Consider the following 17,471-nt stretch of genomic DNA (forward strand, 5'->3'; position numbering starts at 1 on the left):
TTAGATTTTACTACAGTCAGAGTTAAAGTACATTTGAAAATCATCTGAATGGGACACAATTAGCATTGGCCTACTGAAAGTTGAAAAGATAATGACTTCCACATTATAAAGCTGTTTAAGAAGTTTTTCACTCTAAACATAATTTAAGTGTCCCTAATTCTATAAGTTCCATGGTGGGGCACCAGAAAGCAGCTTAAGGGTAGAAGGAACAGTCAATAACTACCTTCTGTTGTTTCTATAAGGAACTGGTATAAAATACACCATATATTTAGGAAAGGACATCTAATTAAAGCGAATAGTGGTTAACTTTCTAAGGGAGGCCCAGGCCACATTCACAGGGCCAGCTCATTGGGATAGAGGTCAGTGGTGACACACATAGAGAAGGGAGTGGTTGTGCTTAGTGTAAACGGTGGATTGTGAAAATAATCTATTTTAGCCTTCATATTTGGGGTGGTCTTTAGGGAAAAAAATACCACATGTATTGTTAATTCTAGAACAAATGGTTCCGTGGTTGGAGTATTATTGTCTCTTCTTGTTCCATAGAAACATGAAAGCACTTATAAAAATAAACTCCAGGAAGTGGACGATACATTACAAAGAGGGATTTATACATAATAATTAGAATTCCTGCCTTCTGAAACTAAGATAGCTTTACTGTGGAAAATACTCTGATCTTAATTTCTGTGTTGCAATATGCAGCCTTTACCCAACCCCAGGGGAGGTTGGAATAGTAGCCAGGAGGTCTTAGCAAACCAAAATTCAGGAGCTTGAATAGTTAAGGAAGGTGTCCAAAAGAGAAAGTTCCAGAAGGCAGTGTTCCAAGCAGAACAGACCCTTGAAAGTGAAAAATATTCTTTACTAGCCAGCCAGGCTCCTTCTGTACTTGTAGGTATTTCCTCCGCCGGAGCAAAAACATGTTTTTTGTGTGTGTGTGTGCATCTGTGTGTTTTTTGGCTGTGTTGGGTCTTTGTTGCTGCGCACGGGCTTCCTCTAGTTGCTGCGAGTGGGGGCTACTCTACGTTGCGGCGCGCAGGCTTCTCATCGCGGTGGCTTCTCTTGTGGCGGAGCATGGGCTCTAGGCGCACAGGCTTCAGTAGTTGTGTCACGCGGGCTCTAGAGCACAGGCTCAGTAGTTGTGGCGCATGGACTTAGTTGCCATGAACCACAACTACTGAAACCCGCACGCCTTGAGACCGTGCACCGGTAACCACCATTTTCTCTGGTTTTATGAATTCAGCTTTTTTTAGATTCCGTATTCAGGTGATATACCTAGTATTTGTCTTTCTCTGTCTGACCTATCACACTTAGCATAATACCTCAAGATCCATGTGGCTGCAAATGGCAGGGTTCCCTTCTTTCTTGTGACTGAATAATTGTGTGTGTGTATGTGTATTATTTTTTCCCACACTCTCACCAACACTTAACCTCTTGTCTTCTTGATGACAGCCATTCTAACAGATGTGAGTTGATAACTCATTGTGGTTTTCTTTAACCTCTTTTTTTAATTGAAGTATAGTTAATTTACAATGTTGTGTTAGTTTCAGATGTACAGTAAAGTGATTCAGTTTTATATATATATATCACATGATTCTTTTCTTTGTCTGACTTACTTCACTTAGTATAATAATTTCTAGGTCCATCCATGTTGCTGCAAATGGCATTATTTCATTCATTTCTATGGCCAAGTAATATTCCATTGTGTGTGTGTGTGTATGTGTGTGTGTGTACATATGTGTATATATATATGCCACATCTTCTTAATCCATTCATCTGTCAATGGACACTTAGGTTGCTTCCATGTCTTGGTTATTATAAACAGTGCTGCTATGAACATTGGGGAGTATGTATCTTTTTGAATCAGAGTTTTCATCTCTTCTGGATATATGCCCAGGAGTGGGATTGCTGGATCATATGATAACTCTATTTTTTGTTTTTTAAGGAACCTCCATACTGTTTATTCTCCACAGTGGCTGCATTAATTTGCATGCCCATCAACAGTGTTGGAGGGTTCCCTTGTCTCCACACCCTCTTCAGTATTTATTGTTCATAGATTTTTTGATGATAACCATTCTGGCTGGTGTAAGGTGATATTTCACTGTAGTTTTGATTTGCATTTCTCTAATAATTAGCGATATTGAGCAACTTTTCATGTGCCTGTTGGCCATCTGTATGTCTTCTTTGGAGAAATGTCTGTTTAGGTCTTCTGCCCATTTTTTGATTGAGTTGTTTGTTTTTCTGATATTAAGCTGTATGAGCTGTTTGTATATTTTGGAAATTAATCCCTTGTCAGTAGCATTGTTTGCAAATATTTTCTCCCATTCTGTAGGTTGTCTTTTCATTTTATTTATGGTTTCTTTTGTGTGCAGAACTTTTAAGTTTAATTAGGTCCCATTTCTTTATTTTTGTTTTTATTTCCATTACTCTAGGAGATGGATCCAAAAAACTATTGCTACAATTTATGTCTAAGAGTGTTCTGCCTATGTTTTCCTCTAGGAGTTTTATTATTTGGTCTTACATTTAGGTCTTTAATCCATTTTGAGTTTGTTTTTGTATATGGTGTTAGAGAATGTTCTAATTTCACTCTTTTACATGTGGCTATCCAGTTTTCCCAGCACGACTTATTGAAGAGACTGTCTTTTCTCCAGTGTATATTCTTACCTTCTTCGTTGTAGATTAACTGACCATAAGTGCATGGGTTTATTTCTGGGTTTTCTATCCTGTTCCACTGATCTATATGTCTCAGGTAGATTGCTTATGTCCATTTCACTTAGTTCTTCTTCTGGGGTTTTATCTTGTTCGTTTGTCTGGAACATACTCCTCCATTGCCTCATTTTGTCTAAATTTCTATTTGTATTTTTATGTACATGGCAGGTTATGTTTCTCTACCTTGGAGAAGTGTCCCTCTGTAGGAGATGTCCTATGCATCCCAGCAGTGCACTCTCCTCTTGTCACCCAAGGGTCAGGGGCCAGCTGGTCCCAGGGTAATGTCTGGCCTGCCTTTGCAGTTTCGGTCTATAGGATGTTAATTGTTTGGCCTGAGGTGTCCCAGCACTGGAGCCTACAGGCTGTTGGATGGGGCCAGATCTTGGTGCTAGATCCAAGCAAGATGTCAGCCTCGAGGGGAGTTCATGCAGATAACCACTATTGATATATCTGCCACCAGTGCCTGTGCCCACAGGGTGGGCCACAGCCGCCCCCCCTTCCTCCCCAGGAGACCCTCCAAGACCACCAGGTAGATCTGGCCCAGATTCCTATGAAATTACTGCTTTTGCCTTTGGTCCTGGTGTGAATGAGATTCTGTGCATGCGTTTTAAGAGTGAAGTCTCTATTTCCCCCAATCCTGTGGAGCTCCTGCAATCAAGCCCTGCTGGCCTTTGAAGCCAAATGCTCTGGGGGATCCTCTTCCAGAGCCCCAGACCCCCGGGCTGGGGGTGGCCTGATGTGGGGCTTAGAACCCTCACTCCTGTGGGAGATCCTCTGAAATATAATTATTCTCCAGTTTGTGGCTGTCCCACTGGGTTGCGGGGTGGGGGTTATATGGGATTTGATTATATTGTTAGTCTGCCCCTCCTACTGGTCTTGCTGTGGTTCCTTCTTTATATCTTTAGTTGTAGATCTTTTCTGGTAGGTTTCAGACTTTTTCATTGATGGTTTTCTGCAGATTGTTGTGATTTTGGTGAGCTCATGAGAGAAGGTGAGCTTAGGGTCCTTCTACTCTGCCATCTTGGCCACTTTCTCCCTCATTGTGGTTTTGATTTGCATTTCCCTGATGATTAGTGATGCTGAGCATCTTTTCATGTACCTGTTGGCTATCTGGATGTCTTCTTTGGAAAAATGTATACTTAATGTTCTTCTACTCATTTTTTAATCAGGTTTTTTTTTGTTGTTATTTAGTTGTATAAATTCTTTATATATTTTGGATATTAACCCCTTACCTGATATGTAGTTTGAAAATATTTTCTCTTATCCTGTAGGTTGCCTTTTCATTTTGCTGATTGTTTCTTTTGCTGTGCAGAAGCTTTAAAATTTGTTGTAGTCCCACTTGTCAATTATCACTTTTGTTGTTTGTGCTTCTGGTATCAAAAACCATTGCCAAGACCAACACTGAGGAGCTTATTCCCTGTGTTTTCTTCTAGGAATTTTATAATATCAGGTCTTATGTTTAAGTCTTTAATCCATTTTAATTTTTGTGAGTGGTTGGAGAAAGGGTCCAGTTTCATTTTTCTGCATGTGCTTATCCAGTTTTGCCAGCACCATTTGTTGAAGAGACTGTCCTTTCCCCACTGGTTTTTCTTGGCTCCCCTGTCAAATATTAGTTGACTGTACATGCAGGGCTTTATTTATGGGCTCTTGATTCTGTTGCATTGGTCTATGTGTCTATTTTTATGTCAGTACCATACTGTTAATTACTATAGTTTTGTAATACAGTTTGAAATCTGGAAGTGTGATGCCTCTGCTTTTGTTCTTCTTTCTCATGATTGCTTCGGTCTTTTGTGATTCCACTCAACTTTTAGGATTTTTTTTTTTCTATTTCTGTGGAAAATGTCATTAGAACTTTAATAGGGATTGAGTTAAATCTGTGAATGGCTTTGGGGTTGGGGGTTGATGTCAGCATCATGGTGGCATGAGTTGTCCCTTTTTTCTTTCCCCTTTTATTTGCAACAAATTAGTTATTCACAACCAAACAAACGCGCTTCTTCACATTACAGCAGAACACAGAGGGTGGGGTGGGGGAGGGGAGGGGAGACTAGTGAATGCAAAACAAGGCAGACATGCAAGGGAGACAGAGAATTTGTGGAAGTCCAGACAGGCTAGCAGGAGAATCAGGCATGTCGTTGGACCAGGAGAGAGACCAGTTTGGAGGCAGAGGAGAAGGAGAATCTCAAGAAGTCAGCCCTCCTTCCCCAGGGTGACACGACATGCTCTGGGCTTTCCCAGCAGTAGCAATAGTGACTTCCCTCACAGAGGAGGTGGAGAGCAAAAAGGTGTGCGTGACTGACCACTGGGCTGCACAGGTCACAGGAGGATGGATCTGTTTCTCTCCAGCAGCATGGATTTCTGAGGAAAAACCTCTGTAACTGAGGGGGGTGGAGGGGAGGAAAGGAAAAGAGGCAGACAAGTATATCAAAGACCATTAAAGGAACAAGTGCCCTGCTGCCGGCTTCAAGATTTCAGCAGGAGGTTCAACCCCAACTTGAGGAACTTCCTACTGGGCAATGGGCACCCAGAAAGCCCCAGGGGCTAAGCCCACACTACACCCTACTCTGCTGCTAGCTTTTTCCATGCCAGTTTGTTTGTTTTAACCAGGTGCTCCCAAGTGCAACCCCAGAGCTAGTTCAGGTAAAGGGAGCCAAAAGCTTGACCAACGGCGCCACCGTGTGGAAAACAGAAGTTTCTAATTGCCCATCTGTTAAACTGAACAAAGTAAAGAAAGGTGTGTGGTATTTCAAATGCAACAGCAGAGGCACATTTCATCACTAAGATAAATCATGGTAATATGGTATAACAAAAAGAACAATAATTCTCTAGCAACTGAACCCAAAGGCACAGAATACTGCAATGTAATTGATAAAAAATTCAAAACAGCTGTTATGAAGAGATTCAATGAGCTACAAGAAAACTCAGAAAGGCAATTAAATGAACTCAGGAGTAAAATGAATGAATAGAAGGAGTTACTTACCAACGAGACGGACATTTTAAAAAAGAACCAGACAAAAATTCTGGAGCTGAAAAAGTCAATGAATCTGATAAAGAATACATTAGAGAATTTAGGAAAAGATGCAGAAAGATCAAAGAGGAATTAGCGACCCACAGGATAGAAACGTAGAAATGAATCAGAAGAGTAAAGACAAACTAAGATTTTTTTAAAGTAAAGAAACCCTATGAGAACTATGAGATATGATGAGAAAAACAAATAAAAGAATAATTGGTCTACCAGAAGGAGAAGAGTGGAAGGAGGGAGCAGAGAGTGTATTTAGAGAAATAAGAGCTGAGAATGTCCAACCCCTGGGGAAGGAATTGGACATACAAGTCCAAGAAGCTAATAGAACACCCTATTATCTCAATGCAAAAATAACTTCCCAAGATACATTATAACGAAATTGTCAAAAATCAATGATAAAGATAGAATCTTAAAGGCAGCCAGGGGGAAAAAAGAAAGTAACCTACAAAGGAACTCCCACTAGGCTATCAGCATATTTCTCAGCAGAAATGCTACAGGACAGGAGAGAGTGAAATACATATTCAAAGAGCTGAAAGGTAAAAATTGCCAGCCAAGAATACTTTATCCAGGGGTTACCCTTCAGATACGAAGGAGAAATACTTTCCCAGACAAACAAAAACTGAGGGAATTCATCACCACTAGACCTGCCTTATAAGAAATGCTGAAAGGATTCTTCAAGTTGAAATGAAAAGATTCTGGGACTTCCCTGGTGGCACAGTGGTTGAGAATCTTCCTGCCAATGCAGGGGACACGGGTTCGTACCCCGGTCCGGGAAGATCCCACATGCCGCAGAGCAACTAAGCCTGTGCGCCACAACTACTGAACCTGCACTCTAGAGCCCGTGAGCCACAACTACTGAAGCCCGTGCGCCTAGAGCCCGTGCTCTGCAACAAGAGAAGCCACTGCCATGAGAAGCCCACGCACCGCAACGAAGAGTAGTCCCCACTTGCCACAACTAGAGAAAAAGCCCACGTGCAGCAACAAAGATCCAACACTGCCAAGAAAAATAAAAAAGATGCTAATTAGTGACATAAAAGTAAATCAAAGTGCACTATACTCTAGCAATGGTGAAAAATAAACAGTCAGAACATAGATGACTTTTTAACAATTTTAATTTTTCCAATCCACAAACTTCCAATTGTTTGTGTCTTCTTCAGTTTCCTTCAACAAAGTCTTGGAGTTTTCATTCTACAAATCTTTGACTTCCTTGATTAAATTTATTCCTAGGCATTTTATTGTTTTTGAAGCTATTGTAAAAGGGACAATTTTCATTTCTTTCTCAGCTCTTTAGATTTTTAGTTTATAGAAATGCACCTGATTTCTGTATGTTAATCTTACATGCTGCAACTTAACTGACTTTGTTGATTAGTCCCAACAATTTTTTCATAGAGTCTCTGTGATTTTCTATATATAAAATCATATAATCTGCAAATAATGTCAATTTTACTTCTTCCTTTCTGATTTGGATGACTTTTCTTTCTTTATCTTGCTTAATTGCTCTAGCTAGGACTTCCAGTACTATACTGAACAAGAGAGGTGAGAGTGGATATACTTGTCTTGTTCCTGATCTTAGAAGAAAAGCTTTCAATTTTTCTCCATTGAGTATAATATTATAATGTTACCTGTGGATTTGTCATATAGTCTTGATTATGCTGAAGTATGTACCTTCTATAACCAATCTGTTGAGGGTTTTTACCATGAAAAGATGTATTTTGTCAAGTGCTTTCTCTGCATTTATTGAGATGATCATGTGATTTTAATCTTTCATTCTATTAATGTGGTCTAAGACATTTATTGAATTACGTATGTTGAACCATCCTCACATCCTAGGGGGATGAATCTTACTTGGTCATGTGTATAATCCTTTCAGTGTGTTCATGAATTCACTTTGCTAATATTCTGTTGAGAATTTTTGTATTTATATTCATCAGAAATAATGATCTATAGTTTTCTTTTCTTGTAGTGTCCTTATCTGGCTTTGGTATCAGGGTAATGCTGTCCTCATGTAATGAGTCTGGAAGTGCTCCCTCCTCTTCAATTTTTTGGAATAGTTTGAGAAGAATAGGTGTTAGGACTTCTTTAAATATTTGGTAGAATTCCTCCGTGAAGCCCTCCAGTACTGGAGTTTTGTTTGTTGGGAGGGTTTTTGTTTTGTTTTGTTTGTTTCATTTTGTTTTGTTTTTACTAACTCAGTTTCATTACTAGTAATTGGGCCATTCAGATTTTCTATTTCTTCCTGATTCAGTCTTGGAAGGCATGTGTTTCTAGGAATTTATCTAGGCTGTCTAATTTGTTGGCATATAATTGTTCATAGTAGTCTCTTATGACCTTTTGTATTTCTGTAGTATCAGTTGTAACATCTGCTCTTGCATTTCTGATTTTAACTTCTTTGCGTCTTCTCTCTCTTTTTTTTTTTCTTAGTCTAGCTAAAGGTTTCTTTAGTGTAGTTAAAGGTTTGTACATTTTATCTTTTTCAAAAGCCAGTACTTAGTTTCATTGATCTTTCCTATTGTTTTTTTCTGGTGTTTATTTATTTCCACTCTGGTTTTATTATTTCCTTCCTTCTGTTAACTTTAAGATTAGTTTGCTTTTTTTTCTAGTGCTTTGAGATGTAAAGTTAGGTTATTTATTTGAGATCTTTCTAATTTCTTAATGTATGCATTTCTTGCTATAAACTTCCCTCTCAGTACTGCTTTTGCAGCATCCCATAGGTTTTGGTATGTTGTGTTTCCTTTTTTGTTTGTTTCAAGATATTTTTTTATTTCCCTTTTGATTTCTCCTTCGACCCATTGGTTGTTCAGAAGTGTGTTGTTTAGTTTCCACATATTTGTAGATTTTCCAGCTTTCCTTTTGTTATTGATTTCTAATTTTATACCACTGTGGTTGGAAAAATAGTTGGTATGATTTCAATCTTCTTAAATTTGCCAAGACTTGTTTTTGTCCTTTCACATGATTTATCTGGAGAATGTTCTGTGTGAACTTACCAGAATGTATTTTCTGCTGCTGGATGGAATGTTCTATATATGTCTGTTAGGTCCATTTGGTCTAAAATATGGTTCAATTCCAACATATCCTTGTTGATTTTCTCTCTGGATGATCTAGCCACTGCTGAAAGTGGGGTATTGACATCTATTATTGCATTTGTTGCCTCTTTCTCCCTTCAGACCTTTTAGTATTTGGTTAATATATCTAGGTGCTCCAATGTTTGGTGTGTATATTTATGACTGCTATATCTTCTTGATGTATTGACACCTTTATCATTATATAATGACCCTGTCTCTTGTTACAGTTTTTGGCTTAAAGCCTGCTTTGTCTGATATAACTATGGCTATTCTACTTCTTTTGAGTTTCTCCTTGTATCTTCTTCCATCCCTTTACTTTGAGCCTATGTGTGTCCTGAAAGCTGAAGTGAGTCTCCTGTAGGCAGCATAAAGTTGGGTCTTGTGTTTTTATCCATTCAGCTACTCTGTGTCTTTTGCTTGGTGAATTCAATTCATTTACACTTAGAGTAATTAAAGATATGTAAAGACTTACTATTGCCATCCTAATGATTTCTTTCTGGTTGTTTTGTATTTCCACTGTTTCTTTTTTCCTTCTGTTTATGCCTACATTTGTAAATTGGTGATCTACTAGCTTTATGAACATGGATGTCCAAGTCGTTCCCCACATTTGGGAAGTTTCCAGCTATTACTTCTTTAAATAAACTCTGTCCCCTTCTCTATCTCTTCTCCTTCTGAAACACTTACTATTCTAATATTTGCCCTTTGATTGAGTTCCATAGATCATTCAGGCTTTCTTTGCTCTTTTTTATTATATTTCTTTGTTCACTTCCATGTTGTTTCTAAATTCCTACCTTCTAAGTCACTAATTCTATTTTCCATCTAGTCTGCTACCCATTCTCTTTATTGTAATCTTTTCATTCACTCTCCTGCTCCAGAATTTGTTTGGTTGTTTTTTATGATTTCTATCTCTTTGGTCAAGATTTCATTTTGTTTGTTCATGTATTTTCCCCCTAATATCACTGAACTATCTTTCTGTGTTTTCTTGTAGTTCACTGAATTTCTTCAAACAGCTATTCTGAATTCTTTATCAGCTAGATCAGTTTTCCGTAGCTGTGAGCTCAGTTGTTGGAGAATTATTCATTTTAGGGGTGAAATATTTTCTTGGTTTTTCAGGTTCCTTATATTTTTGTGTTGCTGTTTTTCCATCTGAATTAGAAGACAACTCCTTAAATCTTTATTGGTTGCCTTCAGATGGGGCAGTGATCACTGGTGCTGCTATATCTGGGGTTTCCTCAACTTTTGAGGGTAGACCTGCTCAACTCTCCTGTTCCCTCTTGAGGTGGCAGAATTCTTAAGATTTTACATCTTTTCTTACTCTTATAACTCATCAGGCTGACTGCTGGAAACCTCTTATGTCTTCCAGAAGGTGGTGCTACAGCTCTAGTTTGTAGTTTCTCCCTGGTCCATTTTTCTAAGAGCACTCTGATTACTGGACCTGCTCTCTCATCTCTGTACTCTGGAGCACCCATAAGGATCCATCCACAGAATGGTGGGGGGAGGAGGGGCCTGGGTAGGAGTGTGGGTTTAGCACTCCAGGTGATGGGGGTGCCCATGGACCCAGTGGTAGGATTTTCCAGTGGGATAATCCCAGAAGCTTGAGGGTGACTTCCTGCTGAAGTGCTGAAGTAGTCAGCAGGAACCTCCTTAATGCCTTTTGATATTCTTATCTGCTTCCTTCCCTTTATCCTTCTCTCCCCAGTCATGGAGGTCCCACCTCAGTACTCTGGGTGCTGCTGGAGAGAAATGGGTTTCTCTGGCTGTAACCCACAAAACTGGGCTAGCTGGGCACTCACTCACAGCTTTCCACCTCCTCCACAGGAGAGGTCACCAATACTTGACAGCTTAGCCCTGTGTAGGCATTGCCCTGCATGGGGAAGGGGGCTCTGGGAGAGTCCCTTCCTCTCCACTGTGTACAAACTCTTATCCTTCCCGTCTTAATGGTGTACTGGTATCTCCCCTCAGGCAGGCTGGACTTGTACAAAATCCTCTTGCTCCTGGATATCTGAATAGGTCCGTACTCTCCAAGTTTTTCCCCTACTGGAGTGAGCAGGTTGCGGGGCAGGCTCGCTGACTCCCTTGGGTCTGCAGCCCTTACCATGTCTGTTTGTCTATTTTTGGAAGCACAAGTAGGTGCAAGTCCTCCCAGTCCCTTGGTGTAGGGTAGTAGGTCCCACAGCTCCCCACGAGGCACTTTTGTTCATGGAGAGATGTCTAATTAATTGCTAAAAAGCGGGGAGAGAAAACAGCAACATCTTACGTTGCTATGATGCTGACGTCACTCCCTACCAATTCTTAGGTATCGATCTATTACAGAAGGTAATTCTGACATAGAAATGATGTTCTCCAATTTCTGTGATCTTACATGGGTAGTAACCACACCTCTTCTTCACCTGCAATAACTGGTTACTCTTCAGTTTGATCTCTCTCTCCCTCTCCACACACAATATATATATATATTTTAACATCTGATTTTGGAATCACACTGAGTGAGCTGTGCTAAGTCAGCAGCTGCAACACCAGCAACAGAGTCCTAATGAAACCTATCTCCCAAATAGCTGTGATTTTCACTACACGAGTCATGACAGCTATTATTTTTGGTGCTCTGAAAGACACTTATTTTGGTCAGACTTCAATAAGCTATGGAGGAATGGAGGATGAGGACTCTTTTCCTTGCCAACAAGATCTTTTGATATGAGCATCTTGAAATGAATGGAGGGCTGCTGTAGATTAAAGGTGAATACAACTCTTGTTGCACCCCTGGAGGAAGCATTTCTGGGATCCAAGACCTCTGTACCATAGATCCTAGAGTTTGTGACACAAATTCCCCTGGTGGGTCACTGGGAGTGGTGTAAGTCGAGCCACTCCTACTTCTACCCCTTGGTGCCTGGACCCCTGTGGTCTACTTGTTGGGAACAGAGCACCATATAACGGTTGTCAATTTAGGCACCTAGTGCCTCAGGTACGCCTTTTTAAAAGACCATTACTCTCCCTATCACTCCAGCAGCTTCAGTTGGGCAGCATATATAACAAGGTCAGTTCATCTCATGGTTCTGCATTCATTGCAGCACTTCCTTTACTGGAAGGTAGATTCCTTGGTCCTTTGTGATGCTATGTGGGCTCCCATGTAGGTTGATCAAACCCTTTGTAAATCCTTCCATAGCGATGTTGGTTGAGGTCATGCAGCCAAGAAACAAAAGCTCATATCCAGAATATGTGTCAATTCGATCAGGATTAATTCACTCCCCTTTCTAAAATCGAAGGGGCCCAAAATTAAATACTTGCCACCAAGTGGCTGCTTGGTCTCCTCAAGGGAAGGTGCTGTTATCAGGGTCTCAGCATTGGTCTCTGTTACTGGTAGTTAGGACATTTGACACAAGCAGTAGCTAAATCAGCCTTGATGAGTAGGAGTTCATGCTGCTGGGCCCACGTGTAGCCCTCAATCCCTGGATACTCCATTCCAGCTCCCATTGTATCAACACTGAGGCCAATAACAGAAGCACAATAACACTGTGCTGAGTCATTCTATTTGGCAGTATAGTGTCTCTTCAGATGATTTCTATAGGTAACACATGATTCAAAAATCTTCATATTTTCATGCTTATTCCTATATAGGTCTATCCACATGCCTCTTCCCCAAACCTTGTCCTTGATCTTCCAATCTTTCTCCTTCCAAGACTTTGGCTAACCAACCAAGTCATTAGGTATTGCCTGTGAGTCCTTGGGCCACTTTTATCTTCACATAGAGTGGATGCCCACGTATATAACCCAAAGTTCTGCCCACTGGATTTCTCCACACTGTTATCTTTCCCTGGAGCTGAAGGAGAGGCAGTGGTCAACAGTGGAGAATGAAATTGGAATCAGGAGTTGTGCAGCTTACTTATGCCTTCTGGCTCCATTCTTTCCCATGTTATCACTTGCATCTTACTACAGATTGTTGCTAGTTCTGCCAAACCTTATGATTTTGTGACTCTGACAGAACCCAGCTCAGTTCTGGATGTATGATCACTTCTATGATCAGATGCTTGTCTCAACCAGGGCCCAGGAGTACCCGAGGAACTGTTTTTCAAATTACGTGTAGTTTTCCACTACAGGTGGCATTGTCTGACTGCAATGGGGTTTATGTTGTAATTGTTCAACTGGGGCATGCCATAAGCAGCACATGGCATCTTTTGCCATAACTAACAGCTCTGATATCATTGGGTCTGTCAGGGAGTATGGTTCAAGGGGGAGGGACACTTACATTGCAGGCTGGACCTGCTGCAGATCCCTTTCCTGCCCTGGGTCTCACTCAAATCTAGAAGCTGTTTGTATGAATTGGTTGGAATAGTGTTCCCAGTATAAAATAGGCTGCCTCCAGAACCTGAAGACTCCCACCAACCTCTGTGTTTGCTTCTGAGTTGGGGAGCTGTGAAATACAATACTTTGTTTTTTACTTTGAAAGGGATAGATTGGCATATCCTAGATCATCGGATCCCTAAAAACTTCACTGATGTGGTAGGGCCCTGAATCTTCACAGGGCTTATCATCCACCCATGGAGGGCATGTATCTTACCAAAGGCTTCGATGTGCTTGCAACTCCTTGTTCATCCAGTTCAAGTAACACAATGTTATCAAAATGTGGACCAATGTCATAGTATATCCAGATGACCCAGATCCTTTCTGACTACGTTATGTTCTGAGGGCGAGTTAATATTCATAGTACACTGCTGTGTATCCATAATGTGAACTTTCTGGTCCTCCCACCTAACAGGGATGGAGAAGGCGGCATTTACCAGATCAATGGCCATATACCATCTATCTGAGGCCTTGTTAATCTTCTCTAACAAAGATACCACATCTGGTACAACACCTACAATTAGAGCTACAACTTGGTCCAGTTTGCAGTAGTCCACTGTCATCCTCCAGGATCCACCTGCAGGGAACTGGTCAATAAATGGGTATGTGATGGAGGCCACCATTTTAAAATCTTTTAGGTCTTTAAGTGTCATACTAATCTCTCTCCTCCCCAAGACGTAATATCATTTATTTCCTATCTTGGCTGTGAGTATGGGGGCAATTGCAAAGCTTCCACTTAAGTCTTTCTTTCTATAATAGCTCTTATGCCACAGATAACTGTCCATGCCAGTTATATTCGCGTATGGGGAAAAATAACCAATAGGTGGATTTGTAGACCTGGCAGACTCACTATGAGCTATATCTGGGCCAGGACTAAATTTATTACCTAGCCCCCATATGCTCCCACTGTAATGGGGGCAGGGACCAAATGATGATAATTGGTCCCTAGTTAACAGTGTCAGTTTGGAAACTGTGCCCCAAAATCCTCAAAACATTGGGTATTTTCCATTTCCCAGTGTATGGTTATCCAAGTAAATAAGTCCCTTTAAGGAAGTAGTTGAAAAATCATTAATAATATGCACTTGCCATGGTGTGCAGGGTCCTTCCTCCTGGAGATTTGGTCCTTCTGTCAATCAATGAGTTCTGGGTCTGAGAACTGGCTCAGGACCAGAAACTGGAACAAAAGTAATGATTTTATTGTGGTGGCTGCTCTCAATCTCCTGATCATCCATTTTTTACTTCTTTAGATTATCTAGATTGGGCAACGCCCTTACTGGCTGACCATCTACCTTGTATCTACCGAAGCTTCGTTCCATTAACCATCTCTATAGCTCACTGTGGATCAGGATCTTTGGTTGCCACTCTGACCCTGCAATTCATTAAGATAATTAACCCACTATGCACCTCCTGGTTAAGTGCCACAACCTGGCATCTATTATTTCACGATCTCATCATCCCCACTGTTATCAGGGCACCCAGCTCTGTGGCAGCATTTCCTACTATTAAGTCCTGGCCTTCAGAAGACAGTCACTACTGAGTTCCTAAATGATGCCAGTGTCCCTATAAACAGTGACATATTCCTTACTGCTTTGGTAAATGGAGGAACTTCCAGGCTGTCTTGCCTTACACAGTATATTCACTTTAGCCCACACACTTCTCTAAGGTTTGTAATCTCTTCTTCCCCTTGTCTGCTTGGAGGTTCTGTTATACTTCACTTAGCTGGGCCAAGTGTAGTGGCTCAGCCTTTCTCCAAGCTTCCAAGAACTACCCTAGCAGTGTGTCAGCACTGTCTCCTCAGGTCCCCGCCAGTGTTAAATGTTCTCTCATTGGAGAGCTTACATATAAAACACTCTCCCTCATCCAGCTTTATGTTCCTTCCCCCTTAAGCCAGAACCCTCAGGATCCAGGCCCAAATATATTCTCTTGGCTCTTCCAGGTTTATTTTGGCAAGGTTCTGCAACAACTTTGGCAGCCCTAGCACTTCCCTGGCCCAGTTATGTTGTGTCTCGACCCGACTGGCTTGGTGATCACAGCAGGGGAGGCAAATCCTGAGGAGGGTGCATGTTAACCTGCAAGGCAGAAGCTTCTGCATCCTCTCTAAGCAAGGAGGAGGAAGGGACTGAGTGAGTGGTAGCTTAACGGGAAGAAGTGGGCTACTTCTATAGGTCCGTATCCAAGACTTTTGCCCTGACCTTGGCTTAGCAGACATGATGAGGCTGGAATCCAATCTTCTCTTGAACTTTGCCAATCTTACAGTTAAGGCCTGGGCCTGATCCTCAGCTTTTTCTGTCCTCCAGCTGCAAGAGATGAAAGTCTTTTTATACGTTGTTAAGAAGCCCTTCTGGTCTTCATACATAGCCTTTAATTGGTAATTAATCACCCTCAGCATTTCTCTAATGGAATGAATGCCTGTAAGAACAGCCATCCAATTCCATACTCTTCATAATTACTAGTTCTCTTATATTTCTCAAATGCCTGAGACACTGTCCCTACCAAGGCATTCCCAGTTCACCATCAGTGAAAGTTTCAACAATTACACTGCTATGGCACGCTAGTGGTGAACCATGCTCCACCTGCCACCAGTAACATGGTCTTCTGTTGCCAGCCTGCCAGTGGATGGTCTAGCTCCAAAATCTCATTTTGGAATCTGCTTCCTCAGACCATTCTTGGCTCTAACTGTTTTAGATGGGCTTCCCTGAAAACCAGACTGAGACAGTGATTTGGATGCAAGCTAATCACTGTGATATGCCATTGGGCTCAAAGCCTGAAATCTAAAGGAAGTAGGATGAGGCAGAGGGAAGAGTTAAACTGCAATGCAGTCATGACAAAGGCTTTAGCTGATCCCATGGGTAGCACTGGAGCTGGGATGGCCTTTCCGAGTTGTCCTGCCTCAGCCAAGTGGGCTGGGCTTTTATAACTTGGATGTAGGATGTCTTTGTTGAGGAGTCGTGACTTCAGGCGAAGTAGCTCCCTTCAGCTGGTGGCAATTCTCAGCAACTCAGCTGAGTGCTCTTAGCCACCAACACTGCCAGCAGCCGAGGAAATGAGTGCTTCTGTCCTAAAGGATGCATGCCAGAGCATCCACTGCAGGCACCGAGGCACCTTCTCCTCTGCTTTACCCCAGAGTCCACATGAACAGCCTCGGAATTTTAAAATATCACCAATACCAGGATTACAGAAAACAATTTAATTTGGGGGGTGGGCAGGGAAGGTCTTTTAGTCTTTAGTGGTGTAGAGTCAAGAGTTTTAAAGTCATGTGAAGCAGTTTCCCTTTGGCTGATTATGCCACCAACTCATCACATATTTCAATTTATCTGCTTTGCTTTTTAATTTTTAGGGGTTACTTCTTTAAAATTTAAGTTTGATTACTAATTACTTAAAATATTTACAAGATTTCAAAACAAGGTACATTCCAAAAAGTCTAGCTTCTATCCCCACACTTCTGCCGTTTCCTCCTTCTCACTATATATATAATATATATGTTGTATATATGTGTATGTATGTATGTGTGTATATATATATGGTTTATCCTTTCATTTAGAAGTACACACAACACACACACCACTCACTCTCCCTTTTTCTTAGATAACTGATAGAATACTGTGATGGTTAACTTTGTGTGTCAACTTGACTGGGGCACACGCGTGCCCAGACATTTGGTCAAACATTCTGGGTGTTTCTGTGAGGGTGTTTTTGGTTGAGAGTAACATTTAAATCAGTAAACTGAGTAAAGCAGATTGCCCACCATAATGTGGATGGGCCTCACACAGTTGAAGGCATGAATAGAATTAAAAGGCTGACCTCTGTCCAAGTATGAGAAATTCCTCCTGACTGACTGCCTTCAAGCTAGGACGTTGGCACTTTCCTGCCTTCAGACTTAGAGTTTTATAATAAATCTCTTATTTAAACAAAATCACCAACTTGATGATTTTATTTAAAAAGATTTATTATAAGGAATGCGCCCCTGTGATTATGGAAGCTTATAAGTCTCAAGGTCTGCAGGGTGAGTTGATAAGCTGGAGACCCAGAGAGCCTAAGATGGAGTCCCAGTCCAGATCTGAAGGCTGGAAAACCAGGAGAGCTGATGGTATAGTTCCAGTCTGAAGGCTGGCAGGTTTGATACACAGGATGAACCCATGTTTCAGTTCAAGACTGAAGGCAGGAAAAAGCCAACATCCCAGTTTGAAGGCAGTCAGGCAGGAGGAATTCTTTCTCACTTGGATGAGGGTCAGCCCTTTTATTCTATGCAGGCCTTCAACTGATTGGATGAGGCCCACCCACATTAAGAAGGGCAATCTGCTTTACTCAGTCTACTGAGTTAAATGTCAATCTCATTACACACACACACACAC

At 41.2% G+C, this 17,471-nt stretch overlaps 1 protein-coding gene across 2 annotated transcripts in view; it reads right to left on the minus strand.

The window, feature by feature from the left end:
- Positions 1-17,471, minus strand: part of AP3S1 (adaptor related protein complex 3 subunit sigma 1) — a 138,588-nt gene that overhangs the window by 49,517 nt on the left and 71,600 nt on the right. The window contains exons 6-7 of one of the 2 annotated variants that reach the window (XM_027099782.1): positions 15,312-15,416; positions 14,206-14,293 (exon numbers count right to left, since the gene is read on the minus strand). In XM_027099782.1, the coding sequence (XP_026955583.1) occupies positions 15,396-15,416 (21 nt within the window). In that variant the 3' untranslated portion in view covers positions 14,206-14,293; positions 15,312-15,395. Of the gene's footprint in view, positions 1-14,205; positions 14,294-15,311; positions 15,417-17,471 lie in introns of those variants that run through there. The other variant, XM_027099777.1, reaches the window with a different exon arrangement.

This window comes from Aethalodelphis obliquidens, unplaced genomic scaffold (assembly GCF_003676395.1).
Source record: "Aethalodelphis obliquidens isolate GAN/ISIS:26980383/991018 unplaced genomic scaffold, ASM367639v1 scaffold4, whole genome shotgun sequence".
In the NCBI taxonomy this organism is placed as follows: Eukaryota; Metazoa; Chordata; class Mammalia; order Artiodactyla; family Delphinidae; genus Aethalodelphis; species Aethalodelphis obliquidens.